At 44.6% G+C, this 26921-nt stretch overlaps 1 protein-coding gene across 2 annotated transcripts; it reads left to right on the top strand.

Moving 5' to 3' along the window:
- The first annotated feature begins 3262 nt into the window (after positions 1–3262).
- Positions 3263–26817, top strand: hars (histidyl-tRNA synthetase). 2 transcript variants are annotated; one of them, XM_080773269.1, is made up of 14 exons: positions 3306–3427; positions 5308–5735; positions 6767–6856; positions 7779–7898; positions 9023–9118; positions 11121–11246; positions 12890–12997; positions 13237–13335; positions 15084–15177; positions 20292–20419; positions 20929–21222; positions 24045–24152; positions 24741–24887; positions 25210–26817. In XM_080773269.1, the coding sequence occupies exons 2-14, from the start codon at positions 5625–5627 to the stop codon at positions 25267–25269; spliced, it is 1581 nt and encodes a 526-aa protein (XP_080629395.1). In that variant the 5' UTR covers positions 3306–3427; positions 5308–5624; the 3' UTR covers positions 25270–26817. The 2 variants fall into 2 exon arrangements, with proteins under 2 accessions (XP_080629396.1, XP_080629395.1); XM_080773270.1 differs by lacking the exon at positions 5308–5735 and having other exon boundaries at positions 3263–3427.
- The last annotated feature ends 104 nt before the right edge of the window (positions 26818–26921 follow it).

The following is a 26921-nucleotide window of genomic DNA, read 5'->3' as shown; positions in this document are numbered from 1 at the left end:
ACGATTAACCCATTCTGAACGGGAACCCATTCTGGTGTTAGCATCATGTTATGCTTTAGCTATTGAAAAATAGCAGATCTACAAGCTCATAGCGCGCCACCGAGTGGCGCGCTACGAGCTTGTAGGTCTGCTATTTTTTGAAAAATCGAAGAACGACTGACATTTTTAGAATCTGATCTCAGGTCAGAATGGGTTAATCAGACCAGTGTGTGTCCAGTGGAAACCTCGTACGAATCTGATCTCAGGTCAGAATGGGTACTTAAAACGATTAAAAAAAATGTAAAGGTTTTGGGACATGTACTGTACAAGTTTTCGCCCCAACAACAGCACATTTTTCGTCATAGTTTTTGCTCTGTCGCAGCTGAGACGTATGTTGGTGCTAAAACTGCGTCAGAGAAATGTTTATATTATTATGGCCACAATTATGATGATTGAGGTTTTGGGGGGGTAAGTCAGAATGCAATAAAATAAAGTTCTGACTGCCATAGAAAGATTCTTTTTAATGGACAGTGGAGAATATTTTGTTTTATTATCCCTTCATCTAGTAGTCAGACTGTATTAAACAACACCTGCATTTTATATTGATGGAAATGCTGATTGATATGTTTGATGTTTATGTTTGGTAATATCACAATGTATCACATTGACCCTGGTGTCTCTATTTTGGGGGAAAACGAATCCAAACATGTATTGCCATACTTCATCAATCATAATACAAGCGTGAGTGTAGTAGTGAAAGTAGTGAAAATAGCAGATCTACAAGTTCACAGCTTGAGCTAGTGTCTATTTATTTTTTAAATATAATAAGGTTTTTTCTTTTTTATTCCTCTGTTACATTTATCACTGTATTGTTTGTTGCTTTGTGTTATGAATCGAACAAAGACCAACCTCTGTTAAACTGCTTAGTCTTAATGAAACTTAATTACAATTTTATACTTTTTTCCATCTACACACCAAATCTATTATTATGTACAGATATTATTAAGATGAGTTGACTCATTTTACACTGATGTTTTTTGTTATTGTGTACAGATTATGATAAATATTGTTTAAACACACACAACAAAGTGAGCGAGTCTATGTTTGCGTCCACTCCCGTTATCAATCATCACCCATCATTCGGCCTGTCACAATTATTAAGTTATCGTCTAATTGCAACTATTTTGAGATAACAATTATTCTTGCAGAATCGTCAATCGTTTCCATGTTGTAAAATTTACAAACATTTTCCAAAATATAGCAAACATAGGTGATCAGCAGCAGCTTACAACACATCACGTGACATGCTATTTTTACACAAGTAATTAATTATTACATTTGTCAGTAATTTCTTCATTATATTCAAGTTGTTTGTCATATATGTGCCTTGTGCTATTTATGATTACGAAGCCTAAAAGCCAAACAGAAATATAAATTATATTCTTAATGTTCGATGCAAAGAAAACCCCCACACAATTACATCGTTAATTGTCATTTTTTATAATGTTATTTGGATGACCCTAAGGATCATAAAAAACCTTAAACGATTACTATTTAATTTTCTTTTGGGTCAAATAGTTTAGATTGACTGGCCTAATCTGCTCTACACATACCGGTAATACTGTGTGTTGTTTCTCCTGTGTGACAGTGCCCCCTAGTGGACTGCACTCATTCCTGAATCCTGAGTGAAAACCTGGTGAAAACACGTCAGTGCATTGTCTCGACTATCAAACCAAGACACTAAAGTATCAACTATCAAGCCAATGTTGTTATGTGGCCCATAGACATTAGACAGCCGAGCACTCGTCATTTAATCTGAAGCGATTTTTTAAATTCTGGAATTTCATAATCAACCGTTTGGTCAGATGTAAAATAAACAAGATTTCTGCACGTTTCGCTATAGAAGCAAACGTTCAGTGTGTTTATTATGTTATGTCACACATACAACCCACAATGTAGGGCGGCCTTCTATATCAGTGGACAGTGGTTCCCAAAGTGGGGTCCTGAGGAAGTTCTAGCCTGGCTAATAAACCAGACCGAATCGTGATTTGAGTCTGGGTTATTAGTTTTCAGAGGGACACCCATGCTTATGTCTTGTATCTGTCCTTGGTGGTCTAGTGGTTAGGATTCGGCGTTCTCACCGCCGCGGCCCGGGTTCGATTCCCGGTCAGGGAACAAGTCTTTTTCATTAGGGCTTGGTTATTATTAACCCACCCCTAAAACTAAACTCTAAAATGTCTTAGGACTTTAGGTCACCTTCATAACAGCAAGCTCTACTGCGATTAAAACGAATCATGCTGCACATTGTCGGAAAGTGTGCTTCGTTTGGCAGGCCAGGTGTGAAGGATATTTAATTTAAATATACTGTTAGGCTAACTGTAGGCTGTATGTAGCTCTGGTCCATAGCTATGGTTCCCCCCCTAATTTATTAAAGGTCCTTTTAGCCTGTTATATATTGTTACCGTAGATTAGAATAAGAAATAAAAACAAAACAATTGTGGAGATGCCGGGGATTGAACCCGGGGCCTCATACATGCAAAGCATGCGCTCTACCACTGAGCTACATCCCCTACATACGGCACAGAACAGGAACAGTGCAATATATAGGTTATTCTTGCTCCCCTTGCAAATCACGTCTGACGTCTATATATTAGTAATGTTATTACTAAGCAGTAACGACACATACATTACATGTTTACGTTGAGAACATGAATATAAATATAATAAAGTAAAAAAAAAAAAAATCTGATGCAACCATACAGCCATCAAACTACTACATCCTGTAGCCTGAAGGGACGGCCGGTCACGCTGTGATTGGCTAGTAGGTGTTTTATTTTATTTTATTAAAACTTCCCACAGAGTTATTATTTAAAAAACAAACATAATGTGGACATTATTATCTCCCTGACAACCATCCAACTAACCAATCGCCACGTAGAAGTAGAGTAGAGTAGAGTTTATTTATTTTGGTCAAAACAAATCAATACAGTGCCTGCTTTTTTTTTTTTGCAAAAGAAACATTGACCAAAAAGGTAACATAAAACAAAAACAAAGACAGACAGGACAATACAGTTAACAGGAACAAGACAAAAAAGAACAAAAACAACAAAACAAAACAAAACACAAGTTACAACACAACACAAAACGAGAAAACAAAACGTCATATCAATGTTCTATAAATCTATAATGTGACGTCCATCCCTCCAGACTATGGGATATATCTACGTCGCGTCCTGACTCCTGACTGAGAGGAAGTGTGTGTTAGCTTGTAGCATTAGCCTTTTCATGTTAACCGGTGGTGGCACATGCTGCTGATGAAACAAACAAAACAATAATACACACATAAATAACAATGGCAGACAATAATAAAGCAGAGGTTCAAGAGGCCATTAAAACGCAAGGCGAGGTGGTTCGCAAACTAAAGGCAGAGAAGGCGAGCAAAGAGCAGGTTAGTAACATTGAAGTGAATATTATGATATGACGGCTGGTTGAGTTGACATGAAGTAGCTGCTAGCTGAATGAAATGAATGACAACGAATGGACACGACAGACGTCTTCGGACTGTCATATATAGGCATATGCCTGCCAACACTCCCGAATTTACAATTTACAACTACATTTTAGGCATTTAGCAGACGCTCTTAATCCGGAGCGATGTACAGTAAGCAAGAACAACGCATGGTAATGCAGCAAATACATTAAAAAGAATGTCATCAAGAATCATAAGCAAGCTAATAACCTAACATCTGTCTTAACAATATCTGTACTGTACATTGAAGCCATGACTATCCATTAGTGCTACGTATACATGAAATAATGATACATCTAATAAAATGCGAAATTATAAATCTAAATGACAGGAGACCCCTTTATATGTTCACCCTTTTCTGCTCTACTTCTAAATTGTAATGTCTTCTAAATAATGGCAAATAGCCTCCTATAGTCCTTATTTTTTTGTACAACTTGACTTTGATCGATTGATTAAATAAATACTGCATTAACAGTTTGAAACGAAATTAACATACAAAAGGATGCTAAAAAAGGATAAACCCAAGAAAACCAAGGTGGACACCATCTCAGCCAGGGACCCTTTTTGGACCCCTAAATATAGGTCTGTGTTACAGGTCCATTTGGTTCCATTTTGTACTACACTCAGTTGTACTACAACAGTTTGAGAAGCACTTCTCTATGGTAAAAGAGCATGCACATGGGGGTATTATGTGAATGTTAATTCTTTCCACACTGACTGACTGCACTGCAGTGTGCTGACGTGATCTTAAGTTCAGCTGCAGCATGGATGGATTGGGGAGGGAGTTTCTGGGGTCTTGTCTTTGCTCTAAATGCCATGTCACAGTGTTGTGGTTTGGGCATAAACCTTGGCTCTGATCTCCATATTCTAACTTTGTGTTTTTTTGTAAGTAAATTAAAATGTCCCCTTCATGTTTGCAGGGGGGGGGGGATTCTACAAAATGTCTCCTAAATCCTGACCGTTGTCTTGATAAACCCATGTTTCTGTGTCAGTCGTTCTCATACATTTTCATGTCGAGGACCCCCAAAAATATATGTAATTGGCCGCCGACCCCCATCTGAAAATACGTTGTTCCAGGGAGGGACCCCCCAGAAGCAAAGATTTGAGTTAAAAACGTTTGCTCTGAAAAAATATACATTTAAAGATTTGCACTACATTTTCACGATTTTTCAAAAATAGCAGAGCACTCATAGCACTCGATGCCCTGCTATGAGCTTGTAGATCTGCTATTTTCCAATAGCTAAAGTATAACATAATGCTTAAAACACAAAGGGGTTCCCGTCCAATTTTTTTTAAACTCGAAACACGGTTTGAAGCGACGCGTCTTCTGACATTGAAAATAGCCGATCTACAAGCGACACATTGTGAGCTCATAGATTGTAGAATACAATATTCTATATTCATATTTGGCCCCCGGGCTGACCTATAGAGCTTCATATATGGAGTGGAGACGACCGAGGCATCTCCATATATGGATAAGGACGACTGGCTGCGGCATCGTGACAAGCATCATTCTAGCCTACTGGCATTGTCATTGTGACAAGCATCCAGCCAGCCAGCCAGCCAGCCAAGCCCTATAATACAGAGTCAGTGGTTATTACCATTGAGCTCAGAGAGAGTGTGTGGCGACTTCGTATGACTTCTAGTGTAAAATAGAGCGTGAATGGGTCAGTGACATCCATCTGTCTTCTGTCTAAGCTTCGTTTGGCCTGTCGGTGTGATTGACCCGTGCGTTTCATTGTTCTATCTTCCACGCTGTGATGATGATGATGATGATGATGATGATGCCCGCCCCCTAGAGATAGGGTCGCTCACCACTTTTCTCCTGTTCTTCCTGCCTGGCCCTCCGTCCTGTTCTTCCTGCCTGGCCCTCCGTCCTAACAACACAACATCACCGCCTGTTCCTGCTCTACCTACCTGTCTGGACCTTCCTGGATGGCTGCTGCTACTGACTGACTGACTGTCTGGTGGACCAATGGGATGCCTTGCTTGGCCCTGGACAACAATGCACTGCACTGATGTGATGGATAATTGGATGGGCTCCTCCTGAACTGTACAACGCTTCAACTATTTATTTTTACTTTCACTCTTCACTGTTTTTTTTGTGTTTTTTGGGATGTATCCACTGGGCTTGCTCTCGCTCCGTGCGTGTGGATGTTTTCTGGGGCGTCACTCTGGACTGCGTGCCCCGTTTCTGCGCTCCATCGTCGGGATGACTGTGAACCAGGTTGGTCTCTAGGAGGGTGTGGTCAGTGGTGTGCACTGGTGGGGGTGGTGGCAGTCCCGTGGTCATGGTTGTTGGCCAATCAGAGCAGGGGTTGACAGTACTAACCCTACTACGGGAGACCTTGGAGACCAACGGCGAGCGTCGCTTGAATTTCATTGGCTATCGCCCACTATCGCCGGGTGACGTCGCTCAAAAGATGAATAGTTTTTATCTTTTCGGCAGACGTTCCTCCGCCCACTTTTCGACCATCGCCTGTTCGCCTGCTATCGCCAGTAGTCGCCTGTAGGGTCCCGTTGACAAATAATGCACTTCCGGAAAATTCTGTTAAAACGTACTGCCTGTCGGGCAACAGGTCGTGTTCTACTTGCCCCGAAAAGTTAATTGTCCATTATAAAAGTATGGGTAATATTTCTTTTTACTTTCGGGGGCTGTGTGATGATAAATGTCAAATGACTAATAACACCTGTATGAATTCACACTTGTAATTCTATATATATTTAAAAAAAACAGCACATTATATACTGTAGGCAAACAGTGCTCTTATTTTACATTCCACTGGTGGATACAGGAGTCCTGGGGATTAATTCAGCTGGCTGAAATGTAACAGAAATAACAATAAAGGGTGTCAAGAATCTACACTACATTCAGGAAACGATACACGATATTGGGCCGGAGAAGATAATGATAACAATACAACATTGTACATCGTCACATCACCTTCAGTTTTGCTGTTGTGGTGGAACTTAACCTGAGTTAATAAATAATACATTTAATAAACTTTGTTTGTACAGCATTTCAGCACCCTCCATGATACCAAAGAGTGTTCCTTGTAGATCTACAAGCTTGTAGATCTACAAGCTCATAGTGCGCCACCGAGTGGCGCACTACGAGCTTGTAGGTCTGCTATTTAAACAAATCTAAGAACCACTGACCTAGAAACATAGCTTTTTCAGAAAACTGTCAGGATGTTTTTTAAACTGATCTCAGGTAAAAATGGGTTTAAAATGTGTGTGTGTGTGTGTGTGTTGCAGATTGACGAGGAAGTAGCCAAGTTGCTGCAGCTGAAGGCTCAGCTTGGAGGTGATGATGGCAAACACCAGTTTGTCCTTAAAACGCCAAAGGTAAGAACAGACGGCACACAAACATGCACGCACGCACGCACAGTCGCACACACACACACATGCACACACATTCACACACACACACACACACACACACACACACACACACACACACACACACACACACACACACACAACACACACACACACAGTTGATGCTTGCTTTGATCTTCTCATCGCATGGATTAAAGTTCTCAGTCACCATGATTGATCTGAGTTACTTGGATTCCGTAGAAGTCAGCATGTCGTCTATGAGATCGGAAATGGACTACAGTACAAGCTCACAATGGCCTATTTCTTTTCTATTTGAAGTGGTCAAACTAGCAAATAGATCCATGTCCAATCTTCCAGAAAATCCTAATGATCTCAGATAATTTCATAAAAGCAAACGTGTTTTTAAATACAACATTACCTGTACTATCCTTTTCTTGTCAGGGCTGGTATGACCAACCAATCTGCAACTGGTTGGCTGTATGGCTACCAAAACATCATACTTCTACTGTACATATTGTGCAAATTGTTTGGGCGGGGGTCCTTTCATATAATCGTATATTATTAGTGGCGCTCCGATCAGGTTTTTTTGGGACCGATCCCAATCTTGTGGGTAAGGGGACACTTTTAATATTTGAGGAAATAGAGCAGCCACGCGTTGTGAACTTGTAAAACCAGCCATTAAGACGGCATCAAGGCCCGCCAAAACACATTTTAGTCCACTAAACCAACTTTAGATTTAGTCGACTAAAATCTTTTGATATTTAGTCGACTAAAACTAACGCTAAAACATTCCAGGTGACTAAAATGTGACGACAAACTAAATGACAACTATTCAAAAGACTACGACTGAAACTATAATCTGCTGTCCAAATCACCACTACCTCCCACCCACCCACCCACCCTCCCACCCTCCCACCCACCCACCCAGGGGACGAGGGACTACACGCCCAAGCAGATGGCCATCAGGGAGAAGGTGTTCAACACCATCATCAGCTGCTTCAAACGCCACGGCGCCGAGACCATCGACACGCCCGTCTTTGAGTTGAAGGTAAAACGCATGATGAGCACGTTTTCATGTCAAGCTTCAAATTGACGTATTGCTTGTTCAGTTTGACCCACCAGTTTTGGAGATATGGCTTATAGAGTAATGTCTTGCAGAAAACGGCGAGTTGAGAAAACCGGCTTAAAAGGTTCACTTCTGTGGTCTCTAACCTTTACACCTAGCTACATGTTTAAGCATTTAATTCATATTTACATCGTCGATTTCAGCTCTGACACTTATTTCAGACATGCTCTAGTATGTGAAGAGTCTGCCTGTGCTATTGACTCTGGTGAAAAGCTGGAATTTGCGCGATGGCAGTCTCTCAGTCAAATCTGGTCACATATAGGCAAACATTCAGCAAAAGTAGAAGATCTGCAGTTATTTTCCAGGGTAGTTTCCAAGGTTTTCAACCTTTTTCATGTCAAGGTCCATGTATTCGGCATTTGAGCCTCAAAACGTAGAATATGTTGTTGTCGTCGGGATATGATTTTGTCCACAATTCCATACTGTATTGATGTGGTACAATTATTCTACATTCTCGAATTAGTGTAGACTTCTTGTAAATGAAGTAATGTAGATGTTTGACAATAATGTAAATCTTGAGAGTGTAAAATGAAACCAACTCTCCATTTATCTGGGGACCACCAGGAACCCCCTCAATGACCACTGGTGGTCCCTCCCTGGACCACTGGCTTAAAACCACTGTTCTAGGGCTATTGATGACACGCATATTTGTTAAAATGAGTGTTAAATTGATATTCTGACAAACAAACATTCTCTATAGAATGTTGGTCCAGTAACAGGAGACCTCCTGTCCCTACAGCTCAGAGGCGTATCTACAATAAGGAGAGGGCAGGCGTCCGCCTGTCCTAATCCATTTCTGGTCAGGTCAAAATCCATACAATGAGGGAAAAAATGAGCACAAAAACAAGACCTGAGAACTATTAGTGGACAGCTGATTGGCCAAAAAATATCACTTACCCTACCTAGGTTTCAATTAAGTCATGCATGTTAGAAACTTCATCCCCTCACGTGTGTGTGTGTGTGTGTGTGTGTGTGTGTGTGTGTGTGTGTGTGTGTGTGTGTGTGTGTGTGTGAGTGTGTGTGTGTGTGTGTCTCTCTGTGTGCAGGAGACATTGACGGGCAAGTATGGCGAGGACTCGAAACTCATCTACGACCTCAAGGACCAAGGAGGAGAGCTTCTGTCCCTCAGATATGACCTCACCGTATCCTTATATTAGAACCCAGTCCAAAGATAGCCCTTCTGTCCCTCAGATATGACCTCACCGTATCCTTATATTAGAACCCAGTCCAAAGATAGCCCTTCTGTCCCTCAGTTATGACCTCACCGTATCCTTATATTAGAACCCAGTCCAAAGATAGCCAGTCTGCAAGTTATTCTTTTCCCCTGCCTAATTTTGAACCAAATGAATTGGTTCGGATCCCTAAAAGTTGGTTCGGAACTGGAATATATAAAAAAAATATATATATATATTCTTGCCCGGAATTGGGTTCCAAAGTGGTCGTATACAGGTTGGAAGATACAGTTGTGATTTAACCCATTTTGGGCAGGAACCCCTTTTGGTGTTAACATCGTTATGCTTTAGCTATTGAAAAATAGCAGATCTACAAGCTCGAGCTTGTAGGTCTGCTATTTTTTTTTTAATCGACTGAGAAACATTTTCAGAATGTCATTTTAAAACAGACATTCTTAGAATCTGATCTCAGGTCAGAATGGGTTAATAAACCGTGATAAAAATTAAAGAACGGAACCAGCTCTAGAACCAAAGGGGGCCCACATCCACAGCGTGTTGTGAGCTTGTAGATGTGATTCTAACCAATGACGTGTCCAAACTAAGTATGCACCGTCCCCTAGTGTACAAACTAAGCAACAACAGGTGCCAGACACCATGGTCAGTGTGTCCTATCCCCAGACACCATGGTCAGTTTGTCCTATCCCCAGACACCATGGTCAGTTTGTCCTATCCCCAGACACCATGGTCAGTGTGTCCTATCCTCAGACACCATGGTCAGTGTGTCCTATCCTCAGACACCATGGTCAGTGTGTCCTATCCCCAGACACCATGGTCAGTTTGTCCTATCCCCAGACACCATGGTCAGTGTGTCCTATCCTCAGACACCATGGTCAGTGTGTCCTATCCCCAGACACCATGGTCAGTGTGTCCTATCCTCAGACACCATGGTCAGTGTGTCCTATCCTCAGACACCATGGTCAGTGTGTCCTATCCCCAGACACCATGGTCAGTGTGTCCTATCCTCAGACACCATGGTCAGTGTGTCCTATCCTCAGACACCGTGGTCAGTGTGTCCTATCCTCAGACACCATGGTCAGTGTGTCCTATCCCCAGACACCATGGTCAGTGTGTCCTATCCTCAGACACCATGGTCAGTGTGTCCTATCCTCAGACACCATGGTCAGTGTGTCCTATCCTCAGACACCATGGTCAGTGTGTCCTATCCTCAGACACCATGGTCAGTGTGTCCTATCCTCAGACACCATGGTCAGTGTGTCCTATCCTCAGACACCATGGTCAGTGTGTCCTATCCCCAGACACCATGGTCAGTGTGTCCTATCCTCAGACACCATGGTCAGTGTGTCCTATCCTCAGACACCGTGGTCAGTGTGTCCTATCCTCAGACACCATGGTCAGTGTGTCCTATCCCCAGACACCATGGTCAGTGTGTCCTATCCTCAGACACCATGGTCAGTGTGTCCTATCCTCAGACACCATGGTCAGTGTGTCCTATCCTCAGACACCATGGTCAGTGTGTCCTATCCTCAGACACCATGGTCAGTGTGTCCTATCCCCAGACACCATGGTCAGTGTGTCCTATCCCCAGACACCATGGTCAGTGTGTCCTATCCTCAGACACCATGGTCAGTGTGTCCTATCCTCAGACACCATGGTCAGTGTGTCCTATCCTCAGACACCATGGTCAGTGTGTCCTATCCTCAGACACCATGGTCAGTGTGTCCTATCCTCAGACACCATGGTCAGTGTGTCCTATCCCCAGACACCATGGTCAGTGTGTCCTATCCTCAGACACCATGGTCAGTGTGTCCTATCCTCAGACACCATGGTCAGTGTGTCCTATCCCCAGACACCATGGTCAGTGTGTCCTATCCTCAGACACCATGGTCAGTGTGTCCTATCCTCAGACACCATGGTCAGTGTATCCTATATCCTTGACCCCGGCCACTCTCAGGTGCCTTTTGCTCGCTACCTCGCCATGAACAAGGTGACCAACATCAAGCGCTATCACATCGCCAAGGTCTACCGCCGGGACAACCCCGCCATGACCCGCGGCCGCTACAGGGAGTTCTATCAATGTGTAAGTGATCGCTACAGGGAGTTCTATCAATGTGTAAGTGATCGCTACAGGGAGTTTTATCAATGTGTAAGTGATCGCTACAGGGAGTTCTATCAATGCGTAAGTGATCGCTACAGGGAGTTCTATCAATGTGTAAGTGATCGCTACAGGGAGTTCTATCAATGCGTAAGTGATCGCTACAGGGAGTTCTATCAATGTGTAAGTGATCGCTACAGGGAGTTCTATCAATGCGTAAGTGATCGCTACAGGGAGTTCTATCAATGCGTAAGTGATCGCTACAGGGAGTTCTATCAATGTGTAAGTGATCGCTACAGGGAGTTCTATCAATGTGTAAGTGATCGCTACAGGGAGTTCTATCAATGTGTAAGTGATCGCTACAGGGAGTTCTATCAATGTGTAAGTGATCGCTACAGGGAGTTCTATCAATGTGTAAGTGATCGCTACAGGGAGTTCTATCAATGTGTAAGTGATCGCTACAGGGAGTTCTATCAATGCGTAAGTGATCCTACAGGGAGTTCTATCAATGTGTAAGTGATCGCTACAGGGAGTTCTATCAATGTGTAAGTGATCGCTACAGGGAGTTCTATCAATGTGTAAGTGATCGCTACAGGGAGTTCTATCAATGCGTAAGTGATCCTACAGGGAGTTCTATCAATGTGTAAGTGATCGCTACAGGGAGTTCTATCAATGCGTAAGTGATCGCTACAGGGAGTTATATCAATGTGTAAGTGATCGCTACAGGGAGTTCTATCAATGTGTAAGTGATCGCTACAGGGAGTTCTATCAATGTGTAAGTGATCGCTACAGGGAGTTCTATCAATGCGTAAGTGATCGCTACAGGGAGTTCTATCAATGTGTAAGTGATCGCTACAGGGAGTTCTATCAATGCGTAAGTGATCGCTACAGGGAGTTCTATCAATGCGTAAGTGATCGCTACAGGGAGTTCTATCAATGCGTAAGTGATCGCTACAGGGAGTTATATCAATGTGTAAGTGATCGCTACAGGGAGTTCTATCAATGTGTAAGTGATCCGCTCCATGTAGTCTGTAGTGCATGACAGTTTTTCCTCAGGTTTTTCCTTTAGTTATCATGTCAATGAAACAAATACTGGACAACTCACCCCGGTGCGTGCCCGTTTTTCCTCCCGGTGAGGGGATAACTTTGTAATATGTTAATGGCTGTTTGTATTCTTTTTGGAAAAATATAAAAAGATACTCCTGTGGAAAGGCTATATTATTTTACTTATAAACAATTTAGTATTATTTACTGTAAGGTTTTGCACACTCAAATGGTACCTCGTCAGATAATCCCCACATATCCTACAACAACTTCTGTGAACAGACTTCACTGTAGTAGCTTTTCATAAATTATATTTGTACTTTCTGACTGTCTGTTGTCATGAAAGTTTATAGTTAGAGAAATTCAAAGTCCAGCCGTCTGCTGTCCAGCCTCTCCCACCCCTCACTGGGGAGAATTCCGGGAGGAAAACGGAAAAGGTGTGAGTTGTCTTGTTACCAATGAAACAGGCTAGGGTTAGGGTTTTAACGGGAATATATGCAAACGTAACTGCCATTTACAGAGAAGTGTCTTGTTTCTCTAACGTGTGTGTGTGTGTGTGTGTGTATGTGTGTGTTCCCTCCCAGGATTTTGACATCGCAGGTCAGTATGACCCCATGATCCCCGATGCAGAGTGCCTCAAGATCGTCCATGAAATCCTCAGTGAATTGGACCTGGGAGACTTCCGCATCAAGGTGTCTCTCTCTCTCTCTCGCTCTCTCTCTCTCTCTCTCTCTCTCTCTCTCTCTCTCTCTCGCACACATGCACACGCACACACACACATGCAATTTTAGAAGTCCATCCAGTGACTATTAAAACAGGTTTACTGCCACCTGCTGGTAAGCAGTAAGTCTGTTTAAATGTGCCGCATCAGAGCCCACCGTTTTTGCACTCCTGTCTGAACATTAACCCAAGCATGTTGTCACCAATACAGGTGAACGACCGGCGCATTCTGGACGGGATGTTTGCAGTGTGTGGCGTGCCAGATGACAAATTCCGAACCATCTGTTCAACGGTTGACAAGTTGGACAAGGTACGTTTAGTGGTGTAACTGACGATGCTCCAGTCAGTCTAGCCTCTTCTTTCCTCCCCTTACTCTAAAGCTTCATGTATACTACCTCAGGAGGTAGAGCAGGTCGTCCAATGATCCCTGGGTCGGCGGTTCGAATCCCGGCTCCTCCTCCTGTCCACACGTGGAAGTGTCCTTGGGCAAGACACTGAACCCCACATTGCCTCCAATGAGTCGGTCGGTGTGAGCTCGCCACCATTGGTGTGTGAATGTGGGAAGTGAGGACGCTGGCGTCGACTGTTCGCCGCTTCACCTCCCAATGTGTGAATTAATGAACCATTGTAAAGCACTTTGAGCATCTTGGAAAAGCTCTATAAAATTAATAATAATAATAATTATTATTATTACTTTGTTGTACGATGGTGTCACATGCCAGAAATGGCACACCTAAATTCCTGGAAATATTTTGACCTGTTTTCCAGGCCTGGAAAAGGTTTGTAATGAATCAAATGTTTTTTTCTTATTTTTCTTAACTTTTGGATTTACAGTTCTGGCTATTGATTATGTTAAATGAACACCTGTCCCAAAACCTGTATAACATTTCATGAAATATGTAACGTGGTAAAATGTAGTGCTGTGCCAGACGACCTGCGCGAGAGCAGATCTACATAGACGCTACAGTAACGACACTGATATGTTGTTAGCTTGTAGATCTGCACCCTTTTTGTCGTGTGACACCTTTTGCTTAAGTCTGTTTCTACTGGAGTAAGAGCTTCATTATTGTGTTACTGGAATAAAACAACTGTAGTTTCACAACACAACTTTATTGTCGGTACTCCACCACTGACTCACAGTAACACAACATCCGGTTATATCCGCCGGTCTTCCCTTAAAGACACAGTGCATCACATAACACACACTCACTGGAAGCAGTCAACAGGGAACAACATTAACTTAACAAACTCACTGTCTCTTGAAAAAAAATTGCATTGCAATAATAAAAAAAAAAATACATACAGCAACGTACAGCTTGAGAAAGTGTCTTTTCAAAGTCACAATCCTAAGTATTCTCAGTAAGTTGCCACTGTCCTTCACTAAGGCCCTTCAGTAACTGAAGAGGTGAAGCTGCCCCCTTTTTCGTAAGGCAGTCCGCGAGTTGTTCTTTCGTTTTGTACCAAAGAATCCGCTCAACCTTTTTGGTGTGGATGAGCTCTTTGATTCTGCTGATTTCCAGACAAAGTCTTTTTTCAGTGACTGGCTTTGTGGACTTGAGTGCTTCATCCATTGAATGATTATCCGTGACACAGGTTATTGGTGCAGCATGAACAATATCACCAGCAGTCAGTTCAGAGAAGAGTGTAGACAGAAAGATAGCATTATCAATATCCCCTCTGACATTGCCAGTGTTTCACCTGCAAGAGTGCTACGTACAACCCTCTTGACTCTCCTAGACTGCCATGAAAGGGGTGAAAACTTCCCATTTTCCCCCATCAGCACAATAAAGTGTCCTCCTTGTGTGCCTCCATCAGAAAGATTCCCCAAAAGAGGCATCACTGAACAGAACCATTTTCAAGGCACTGTCTCTGCCCAAGTACTGGAAGTTGAGAATTACCTTCTTGGATTTAAGTTTAGACACTACCACGTTTGCCTCATGAATAGTTTGAACAGTTGCACTTTTTATGCTTAAAGAAGGGGCTGTCGGAGGACATGTCCTCCTTATCATTGACAATGTGTGTTGTTAACCGTTCTCCTCATGTGGTCTCCTGTCCTAGATGTCCTGGGACGAGGTGAAAGAGGAGATGGTCAAAGAGAAGGGGCTGTCGGAGGACATCGCGGACCAGATCGGGGAGTATGTGAAAATGCAGGGTGAGCCGATCCACGTCCATATGACTGACTGCACCCTCACACTACCTAGCCTTGGTCCCAGGCTTACTTATCTGCGAAAAGAAAAGCCTGGTCACAACCTAAGGCAGAGAAGCTATCGGCGGATGTATCCTCCGGAACAGCCGTCAGATGTATTTCCCCCGGATACGATATTACCCCGACCAATCACAACACTTGTCATTCGCGGAGAATGTAAACTGATTTGTAAAGCATCAACGTAATTTCCTTGGGCAATACTTCTGCTAAAATCCCGCAACTTCAGCCGATAGTCTTTTCAGCGTAGGTCTTGCCCAGGGTGCACATTACCAGGACCATAGTACATCAATCCATCCACCCGGCCTGCTGGCTGGCTGCACCCTCACAACACCAAGGCCGTCGCGCAGTTGTTCTCAAACGTTTTTCTTTTGTCTCTGGTCACCCCTGTAAATATAAAGTAACATTTTCATCAACATCACCCTGACTGTAAATCTGTAAATCCTTCGCCCTACGATACAGTATGTTAATCCATGAGCGTTACGTTAATTTTTTTGCGTCTTTCGCCTTTATTTTTTATATATATATATAGTTTTTTTATAGAGGGACAGACAGTAGGAGGAAATGAGGAGAGAGATGGGGGAGTGACATGCAGTAAAGGCCGTCGGGATCGGGAGTCGATCCCGCGGCACACTGCCAGACTGGATTACCAGCCAAGGTGCCTGGACCGCTGAGCCACGGCCCAGGCCTATGAGCGTTAAGTTTACTGTGTGATTGTCCCAGGTGGTATGGACCTGTAGTTAACAGTGTGGTTGTTCCAGGTGGTATGGACCTGTAGTTAACAGTGTGGTTGTTCCAGGTGGTATGGACCTGTAGTTAACAGTGTGGTTGTTCCAGGTGGTATGGACCTGTAGTTAACAGTGCGGTTGTCTCTACCAGGTGGTATGGACCTGTAGTTAACAGTGTGGTTGTCTCTACCAGGTGGTATGGACCTGTAGTTAACGGTGCGGTTGTCTCTACCAGGTGGTATGGACCTGTAGTTAACAGTGTGGTTGTTCCAGGTGGTATGGACCTGTAGTTAACGGTGCGGTTGTCTCTACCAGGTGGTATGGACCTGTAGTTAACGGTGTGGTTGTTCCAGGTGGTATGGACCTGTAGTTAACAGTGTGGTTGTCTCTACCAGGTGGTATGGACCTGTAGTTAACAGTGCGGTTGTCTCTACCAGGTGGTATGGACCTGTAGTTAACAGTGTGGTTGTCTCTACCAGGTGGTATGGACCTGTAGTTAACGGTGTGGTTGTTCCAGGTGGTATGGACCTGTAGTTAACAGTGTGGTTGTCTCTACCAGGTGGTATGGACCTGTAGTTAACAGTGTGGTTGTTCCAGGTGGTATGGACCTGTAGTTAACAGTGTGGTTGTCTCTACCAGGTGGTATGGACCTGTAGTTAACGGTGTGGTTGTTCCAGGTGGTATGGACCTGTAGTTAACAGTGTGGTTGTCTCTACCAGGTGGTATGGACCTGTAGTTAACAGTGTGGTTGTCTCTACCAGGTGGTATGGACCTGTAGTTAACAGTGTGGTTGTTCCAGGTGGTATGGACCTGTAGTTAACAGTGTGGTTGTCTCTACCAGGTGGTATGGACCTGTAGTTAACAGTGTGGTTGTCTCTACCAGGTGGTATGGACCTGTAGTTAACAGTGTGGTTGTCTCTACCAGGTGGTATGGACCTGTAGTTAACGGTGCGGTTGTCTCTACCAGGTGGTATGGACCTGTAGTTAACAGTGTGGTTGTTCCAGGTGGTATGGACCTGTAGTTAACAGTGTGGTTGTCTCTACCAGGTGGTATGGACCTGTAGTTAACGGTGTGGTTGTTCCAGGTGGTATGGACCTGTAGTTAACAGTGTGGTTGTCTCTACCAGGTGGTATGGACCTGTAGTTAACAGTGTGGTTGTCTCTACCAGGTGGTATGGACCTGTAGTTAACGGTGTGGTTGTCTCTACCAGGTGGTATGGACCTGTAGTTAACAGTGTGGTTGTCTCTACCAGGTGGTATGGACCTGTAGTTAACGGTGTGGTTGTTCCAGGTGGTATGGACCTGTAGTTAACAGTGTGGTTGTCTCTACCAGGTGGTATGGACCTGTAGTTAACAGTGTGGTTGTCTCTACCAGGTGGTATGGACCTGTAGTTAACAGTGTGGTTGTTCCAGGTGGTATGGACCTGTAGTTAACGGTGTGGTTGTCTCTACCAGGTGGTATGGACCTGTAGTTAACAGTGTGGTTGTCTCTACCAGGTGGTATGGACCTGTAGTTAACAGTGTGGTTGTCTCTACCAGGTGGTATGGACCTGTAGTTAACAGTGTGGTTGTCTCTACCAGGTGGTATGGACCTGTAGTTAACGGTGCGGTTGTCTCTACCAGGTGGTATGGACCTGTAGTTAACAGTGTGGTTGTTCCAGGTGGTATGGACCTGTAGTTAACAGTGTGGTTGTCTCTACCAGGTGGTATGGACCTGTAGTTAACAGTGTGGTTGTCTCTACCAGGTGGTATGGACCTGTAGTTAACAGTGTGGTTGTCTCTACCAGGTGGTATGGACCTGTAGTTAACAGTGTGGTTGTCTCTACCAGGTGGTATGGACCTGTAGTTAACAGTGTGGTTGTCTCTACCAGGTGGTATGGACCTGTAGTTAACAGTGTGGTTGTCTCTACCAGGTGGTATGGACCTGTAGTTAACAGTGTGGTTGTCTCTACCAGGTGGTATGGACCTGTAGTTAACAGTGTGGTTGTTCCTGGTGGTATGGACCTGTAGTTAACAGTGTGGTTGTCTCTACCAGGTGGTATGGACCTGTAGTTAACGGTGCGGTTGTCTCTACCAGGTGGTATGGACCTGTAGTTAACAGTGTGGTTGTTCCAGGTGGTATGGACCTGTAGTTAACAGTGTGGTTGTCTCTACCAGGTGGTATGGACCTGTAGTTAACGGTGCGGTTGTCTCTACCAGGTGGTATGGACCTGTAGTTAACAGTGTGGTTGTCTCTACCAGGTGGTATGGACCTGTAGTTAACGGTGCGGTTGTCTCTACCAGGTGGTATGGACCTGTAGTTAACAGTGTGGTTGTCTCTACCAGGTGGTATGGACCTGTAGTTAACGGTGCGGTTGTCTCTACCAGGTGGTATGGACCTGTAGTTAACAGTGTGGTTGTCTCTACCAGGTGGTATGGACCTGTAGTTAACGGTGCGGTTGTCTCTACCAGGTGGTATGGACCTGTAGTTAACAGTGTGGTTGTTCCAGGTGGTATGGACCTGTAGTTAACAGTGTGGTTGTCTCTACCAGGTGGTATGGACCTGTAGTTAACGGTGTGGTTGTTCCAGGTGGTATGGACCTGTAGTTAACAGTGTGGTTGTCTCTACCAGGTGGTATGGACCTGTAGTTAACAGTGTGGTTGTTCCAGGTGGTATGGACCTGTAGTTAACAGTGTGGTTGTCTCTACCAGGTGGTATGGACCTGTAGTTAACGGTGCGGTTGTCTCTACCAGGTGGTATGGACCTGTAGTTAACAGTGTGGTTGTCTCTACCAGGTGGTATGGACCTGTAGTTAACGGTGTGGTTGTCTCTACCAGGTGGTATGGACCTGTAGTTAACAGTGTGGTTGTCTCTACCAGGTGGTATGGACCTGTAGTTAACGGTGTGGTTGTCTCTACCAGGTGGTATGGACCTGTAGTTAACGGTGCGGTTGTCTCTACCAGGTGGTATGGACCTGTAGTTAACAGTGTGGTTGTCTCTACCAGGTGGTATGGACCTGTAGTTAACGGTGTGGTTGTCTCTACCAGGTGGTATGGACCTGTAGTTAACAGTGTGGTTGTCTCTACCAGGTGGTATGGACCTGTAGTTAACGGTGTGGTTGTCTCTACCAGGTGGTATGGACCTGTAGTTAACGGTGCGGTTGTCTCTACCAGGTGGTATGGACCTGTAGTTAACAGTGTGGTTGTCTCTACCAGGTGGTATGGACCTGTAGTTAACAGTGTGGTTGTTCCAGGTGGTATGGACCTGTAGTTAACAGTGTGGTTGTTCCAGGTGGTATGGACCTGTAGTTAACAGTGTGGTTGTTCCAGGTGGTATGGACCTGTAGTTAACAGTGTGGTCGTTCCAGGTGGTATGGACCTGTAGTTAACAGTGCGGTTGTCTCTACCAGGTGGTATGGACCTGTAGTTAACAGTGTGGTTGTCTCTACCAGGTGGTATGGACCTGTAGTTAACAGTGTGGTTGTCTCTACCAGGTGGTATGGACCTGTAGTTAACAGTGTGGTTGTTCCAGGTGGTATGGACCTGTAGTTAACAGTGTGGTTGTTCCAGGTGGTATGGACCTGTAGTTAACGGTGCGGTTGTCTCTACCAGGTGGTATGGACCTGTAGTTAACAGTGTGGTTGTCTCTACCAGGTGGTATGGACCTGTAGTTAACAGTGTGGTTGTTCCTGGTGGTATGGACCTGTAGTTAACAGTGTGGTTGTCTCTACCAGGTGGTATGGACCTGTAGTTAACGGTGCGGTTGTCTCTACCAGGTGGTATGGACCTGTAGTTAACAGTGTGGTTGTTCCAGGTGGTATGGACCTGTAGTTAACAGTGCGGTTGTCTCTACCAGGTGGTATGGACCTGTAGTTAACAGTGTGGTTGTCTCTACCAGGTGGTATGGACCTGTAGTTAACGGTGCGGTTGTCTCTACCAGGTGGTATGGACCTGTAGTTAACAGTGTGGTTGTCTCTACCAGGTGGTATGGACCTGTAGTTAACAGTGTGGTTGTCTCTACCAGGTGGTATGGACCTGTAGTTAACAGTGTGGTTGTTCCAGGTGGTATGGACCTGTAGTTAACGGTGTGGTTGTCTCTACCAGGTGGTATGGACCTGTAGTTAACAGTGTGGTTGTCTCTACCAGGTGGTATGGACCTGTAGTTAACAGTGTGGTTGTCTCTACCAGGTGGTATGGACCTGTAGTTAACAGTGTGGTTGTCTCTACCAGGTGGTATGGACCTGTAGTTAACGGTGCGGTTGTCTCTACCAGGTGGTATGGACCTGTAGTTAACAGTGTGGTTGTCTCTACCAGGTGGTATGGACCTGTAGTTAACAGTGTGGTTGTCTCTACCAGGTGGTATGGACCTGGCAGAGCGTCTCCTCCAGGACCCTAAAATGAGCCAGAGCCCAGCGGCGGTCGCCGGCCTCAAGGACATGAGTCAGCTGTTCAGCTACCTGGAACTGTTCCAGGTCACAGACAAGGTGAGGTTCCTAAACAATGACCGTGGCATTGATGGAGCAGAGCCAGTCAGTCCAAAATGACAAGCTTGACTTGATCTTGTAGAAGTCCAGCCCAAAAATAATACATTGTCAACCATTACTGCGTCAAATAATCAACATAATATACTATAAAAAGTGTCAAATTGTCAAATATTACCCAAGGAAGAGGCAAAAGCTTGTTGATATACAGGCAATGTGAGCTACAGTACCTAGATCAACTATTTTCACAATATTCATCTGTGGAAAGCGAGTCAAACTAAATGCAGTGTTTCCTGCAGGAAAAAGCTTTGGCATGGTGCTGGGCGCGGAGGAAAAACCGAACAACAACTGAAATAGAAACATAGCTTTTTCATAAAACTGTCAGGATGTAGAAGACATTTTTAGAATCTGATCTCAGGTCAAAATGGGATAAACACGGACAAGACAGCCGTCTCAGTGGTGTGATTGAGGCCTACGTTTTAGCCCCTGTTGTTCCCCTCCCTCTCCCCTAGGTGGTGTTCGACCTCAGCCTGGCCAGAGGTCTGGACTACTACACAGGCGTCATCTACGAGGCCATCCTGAGCCAGCAGGCCGCCGCGGCCACGCCCCCCGCCCCCGCGGAGGACGGTGGCGCCGCTCAGAACGGCGCCGAGGCGGCGGCGGGCAGCAGCGTGGGCAGCGTGGCGGGAGGCGGCCGCTACGACGGCCTGGTGGGCATGTTCGACCCCAAGGGACGGAAGGTGCCCTGCGTGGGCGTCAGCATCGGCATCGAGAGGATCTTCTCCATCATGGAGGCCAAGGCCAAGGTAAAGAAAGGCCCTGTTCTCTCCATCATGGAGGCCAAGGCCAAGGTAAAGAAAAGGGCCTGTTCTCTCCATCATGGAGGCCAAGGCCAAGGTAAAGAAAGGCCCTGTTCTCTCCATCATGGAGGCCAAGGTAAAGACAGGGCCTGTTATCTCCATCATGGAGGCCAAGGCCAAGGTAAAGAAAGGCCCTGTTTTCTCCATCATGGAGGCCAAGGCCAAGGTAAAGAAAAGGGCCTGTTATCTCCATCATGGAGGTCAAGGCCAAGGTAAAGAAAAGGGCCTGTTATCTCCATCATGGAGGCCAAGGCCAAGGTAAAGAAAAGGGCCTGTTCTCTCCATCATGGAGGCCAAGGCCAAGGTAAAGAAAAGGGCCTGTTCTCTCAATCATGGAGGCCAAGGCCAAGGTAAAGAAAAGGGCCTGTTCTCTCCATCATGGAGGCCAAGGCCAAGGTAAAGAAAAGGGCCTGTTCTCTCCATCATGGAGGCCAAGGCCAAGGTAAAGAAAAGGGCCTGTTTTCTCCATCATGGAGGCCAAGGTAAAGACAGGGCCTGTTCTCTCCATCATGGAGGCCAAGGCCAAGGTAAAGAAAGGGCCTGTTTTCTCCATCATGGAGGCCAAGGCCAAGGTAAAGAAAGGGCCTGTTATCTCCATCATGGAGGCCAAGGCCAAGGTAAAGAAAGGGCCTGTTATCTCCATCATGGAGGCCAAGGCCAAGGTAAAGAAAGGGCCTGTTCTCTCCATCATGGAGGCCAAGGTAAAGAAAAGGGCCTGTTTTCTCCATCATGGAGGCCAAGGTAAAGAAAAGGGCCTGTTTTCTCCATCATGGAGGCCAAGGTAAAGAAAAGGGCCTGTTCTCTCCATCATGGAGTCCAAGGTAAAGAAAAGGGCCTGTTTTCTCCATCATGGAGGCCAAGGCCAAGGTAAAGAAAGGGCCTGTTATCTCCATCATGGAGGCCAAGGCCAAGGTAAAGAAAGGGCCTGTTCTCTCCATCATGGAGGCCAAGGCCAAGGTAAAGAAAGGGCCTGTTTTCTCCATCATGGAGGCCAAGGCCAAGGTAAAGAAAGGGCCTGTTCTCTCCATCATGGAGGCCAAGGCCAAGGTAAAGAAAGGGCCTGTTTTCTCCATCATGGAGGCCAAGGCCAAGGTAAAGAAAGGGCCTGTTCTCTCCATCATGGAGGCCAAGGCCAAGGTAAAGAAAGGCCCTGTTCTCTCCATCATGGAGGCCAAGGCCAAGGTAAAGAAAGGGCCTGTTCTCTCCATCATGGAGGCCAAGGCCAAGGTAAAGAAAGGCCCTGTTCTCTCCATCATGGAGGCCAAGGTAAAGAAAGGGCCTGTTTTCTCCATCATGGAGGCCAAGGTAAAGAAAAGGGCCTGTTCTCTCCATCATGGAGGCCAAGGCCAAGGTAAAGAAAAGGGCCTGTTCTCTCCATCATGGAGGCCAAGGTAAAGAAAAGGCCTGTTTTCTCCATCATGGAGGCCAAGGTAAAGACAGGGCCTGTTTTCTTTTCTTGGACGTTTGAAGTGAGGGGGTGTGCTCTGCTCTTACCATCTCATTCCGGGCCAATAACATGTTGCGTCCTAACTTTTGTCGTCAATGTTTGTGTTTACATAGAACACTCACAGTTGTCCATTCAATGTCAATGGCATTTAGTGTGCTATTAGGACAAAGTGTGTGTGTTTGCACATACACCAAAAGATGGACATAGGAGAGGCCCTTCTGGTTCCAAAACTATGGAATGAACTCCCCATTGTAATCAGAACTGCAGACTCGGTCCCAATCTTCCGCCGTAGTCTGAAAACCCACCTCTTTAGCCTGTAGGACCTGCCTGGCCTGAACTTATGTAATTTAGAAAGCATTTTATGTAGACATAGCACTCTATAGTGTAGAGTATACTAGCTTCACTAGTACAGATATTCTAATGTTAGACAGATGTCCTTAGCTTGCTCATGATTCTTGATGACAATTTCTATGTGTTTGATGTACTACCATGTGTTGTTCTTGTTCTTTAAATCAATTAAGAGCGTCTGCTAAATGCCTACATTGTAAATTGTAATTTGTTGTATATAGTCTTAGAGACAGAAACTTGATTTGGCTCCTCCGCTCGGCGCTTTCTTAGTCCACTTCCTCCCTGGTGCCTCTGTGTTCATTCCTACTAACAACAATGCCACATGGTTAAGGCAGTGGTGCTGAGAGATTAGGTTAATGCTGCATTCACATTAGCTCTGGTCCATAGCTCTAATGCGTTGCATTTAGAGCTATGTTACTCTCGACTTCCGACGCTCGCATTAATGCAGACCAGCCTCTCCTCTTTAGCGTAAATAAAAAATAACGTTTTTTGCTACTCACCAAAACAAAGGCGGGTTGTGTCATTAGAAAGCCTAGGTGGGAGCACTCTGAACCCCCCCACCATGTATAAACATACAAAAAAATAATACTTTGTTACTCAGATCTTGTCAAATCAAATCAAATCAAACTTTATTTCTAAAGCACATTTAAAAACTACTGTCATCGACCAAAGTGCTGTACAAGTCAAGAAAAAAGAAAAAAACATATACAGTAGCAACAGCGCTTTGTTGTGCCTGTGAGGAGGCGCGCGGCAGCGTTTTGGCCTAGCTGTAGTCGTCTGACCAAGGACTGGTCGATGCCAGAATATAAGGCATTACAATAATCTAATCTAGATGAAATAAAAGCATGAATTAGACGAGTTTCAAGTTGCTTCGGGCTGGGGGGAGGTATGGTTTGACTTTGGCAATGAATCAAACGCAGCTGGAAGAAACTGGTTTTGATGACGGAGGATGGTTTTGTTGTGTTTCCTCCAGGGAGACGTGAGGACCACAGAGACGGAGGTCATGGTAGCCTCGGCGCAGAAGAACCTTCTGGAGGAGAGGCTGAAGCTCACAGCCGAGCTCTGGAACGCCGGCATCAAGGTCTGCATTTATATTTATAGAGGGATATAGTGTTTTCATTCATTACCAGCTCAGTGGTCTTGTGGTTAGAGTGTCCGCCCTGAGACTGGGAGGTCAGGGTTCGATCCCCGGCCGGGTCATACCAAAGACTGTAAGAATGGGACCCAGTGCCTCCCTGCTTGACACTCAGCATCAAGGGTTGGATTGGGGGGTATAAGTCCCTGCGACATACTAGAGTCATGGCCAGGGGGTGTACTTGTACATCAAGCTGCCTCACGCTACAGAAACAGGAGACAGGCTCCTGCCCCCTATGGGCCTCATGGCTCGGCAAGGCTACTTACTTACTTATAGTGTTTTCATTAGTGGTTTTCAACCAGTGGTCCTTGAGGGGGATCCAGGTGGTCCCCAGCTAAATGTTGGTAACAGTTCGTAAAACAAATTGAATAATGGACTTTGATATGAAAAGGGTTGAAAACCACTGCTTTACATGATCTGACCATGGTTCAGGTGTACTCACTGTGTGTGTTCTTGTGTGTGCGTGACGTGTTTGTGTGTGTGTGTGTGTGTGTGTGTGTGTGTGTGTGTGTGTGTGTGTGTGTGTGTGCGCAGACAGAGACCATGTACAAAAAGAGCCCCAAGATGTTGAACCAGCTGCAGTATGCAGAGGCGACAGGGGTCCCCCTAGTGGCCATCCTGGGAGAACAGGAGCTGAAAGATGGAGTGGTCAAACTGCGCACTGTTTCCACCAGAGAGGAGGTGGGGGAACATTAAAATTATTGATGACTAATTGACTATTTCTATTTTGTTTTTGGATGTATTACCATGTCTTATTGTAAATCGCTCTGGATTAACCCATTCTGACCTGAGATCAGGTTCTAAAAATGTCTTCTACATCCTGACAGTTTTCTGAAAAAGCTATGTTTCTGTCGGTCGTTGTTCGATTTTTCAAAAATAGCAGACCTGCAAGCTATGAGCTATTTTTCAATAGTTAATACCTCAACAAAAAGTTGTTGTTGAAATTCGAATTTCATTAAAATCCGTTCCGACTGACAGCCTGATGTGTCTTTTTTACTTGCAGGTTTCCATACCGAGAGGAGATCTAATAGCAGAGATCAGGAGAAGGACCTCGGAGGTCTAGTCCTCTCTGCCCGACAACAGCTGCTCCGCTTCACCCCATTGGTCAACGTACATTATAAACATACAGAAGAATCCTCCGGGACCCAACCAATACCAATACAGTTCTCTTAGACAAAGCATATTTCACTGTACTGGATGCAACTTCTCCATACTTTGCAGACAGACACTATAGAGCACCGAAGACTGACGTAATTTATACCTGGGTCGTGTTTTTTTTCCCCGCCCCCATTCTGAATTCCCATAGACTTTATTTTCATTTTTTACATTGTGTCAAAAATAAACAAATGATCCCGCCGGTTTCACTCATATAGTTATGAAGAATCGACTGATGGCGAGAAAACGGAATTAAAAACTAAATGTAAACTAAGCTATGATGACTAAAACGAAGACTAAATATACTGACAATTTCGTAGATAAATAAAAACTAGACTAAAATGTTAGGAAGGGACTAGTGGACAAGAGATCCAGTATAAGTCATTTTACAATTGGTTGCATGCTGAAAATAGCTGATCTACAAGCTCACAACATGTCGCGCTGCGAGCTTGTAGATCGGCTATGACTAAAACTAAAATCAAAATGTGCTGCCAAAAACAACACTGGTTCATAGCTGATCATATTTCATTCTCATATATCTCGAGGTTTACACACCGGTCTTACTCTCTTATTACTGCAGCCGAATTAGTTAAATCTTCTCCAGAAACAGACAAGTTTCTGACTACGGCGAACGATGCAGACAGAGCAGCCATCTCCCCGACACTTTGTTTATTTTCAGACCACAATGCTTCTACGAGACGATTTTAAAATGACCACCATAGAGAAATCACTTTCGCGACCCCACAGGGGACGAGCGAGTGACGTCAGGGGAGGACCTCATGACTGTAGTTTTCCGTTTTCCCAGTAGGTGGTATTCCCTGTTTCCAGCTACTACTCTTATGTGTATAGTATACTCTGGAAAACCAGGAGCCTTGTGTATCCTGACAAGGATGTCATGCTTCACAAGCTGGCTTTGGGACTTCTCCATTGTTTTTTTGTCACGATATTCACCGGTTTGTTTTTGCTGTTCAAATCTGCTGCTGTCCGATCAAATGCAGCCACGAAGAATTCACAGGAACAGAGAAGGGAACTACATTCAGTCGTCGAGCCTTTCTATAAGTCTGTACTGTATGGAGTGTTTGCCTTATGTACTGGCACGATTATACACAAACATCTAGCCTTGATCCAACATCTAGTTGACCAGCAAGTCAACTGCATTGAAAGCAACCGTGAATGTGAAGATGGTTTGCTACTTTCAAGGACATGTCCTGGAGAAAAAGAAAAAAGACTCACACAGTATATAAAAGACAAAGCAGTCTGTGGTAAAGCCAAACTTGTATATTTATTCAAAATTGTGTAACAAACTTGATTGCAGAGCGTGTAATGTGGTGTATATAATATCCAGGAAGTCTCTGCAACACAAACACGCAAACATTGCAGTAGTAATTACTGTCATTTCAACTTTCCAGGACCTTGTTAATGTCCCATCACAAAAATAATAAACATTCAAACAATACTTGACTGATTGCACATTCTTTGCTTCATACAGCAATAAACCAGAAATACTGGTTCCAGATTATTTTGCTTCATAAAAGAAATCAATTCTAACATTGACGATTG

The sequence above is a fragment of the Protomyctophum bolini genome (genome assembly GCF_963924005.1).
Source record: "Protomyctophum bolini genome assembly, chromosome: 10".
Classification (NCBI taxonomy): Eukaryota; Metazoa; Chordata; class Actinopteri; order Myctophiformes; family Myctophidae; genus Protomyctophum; species Protomyctophum bolini.
Note: the sequence above shows the minus strand (reverse complement) of the source record. Positions and strands in the feature narration are given on the sequence as shown.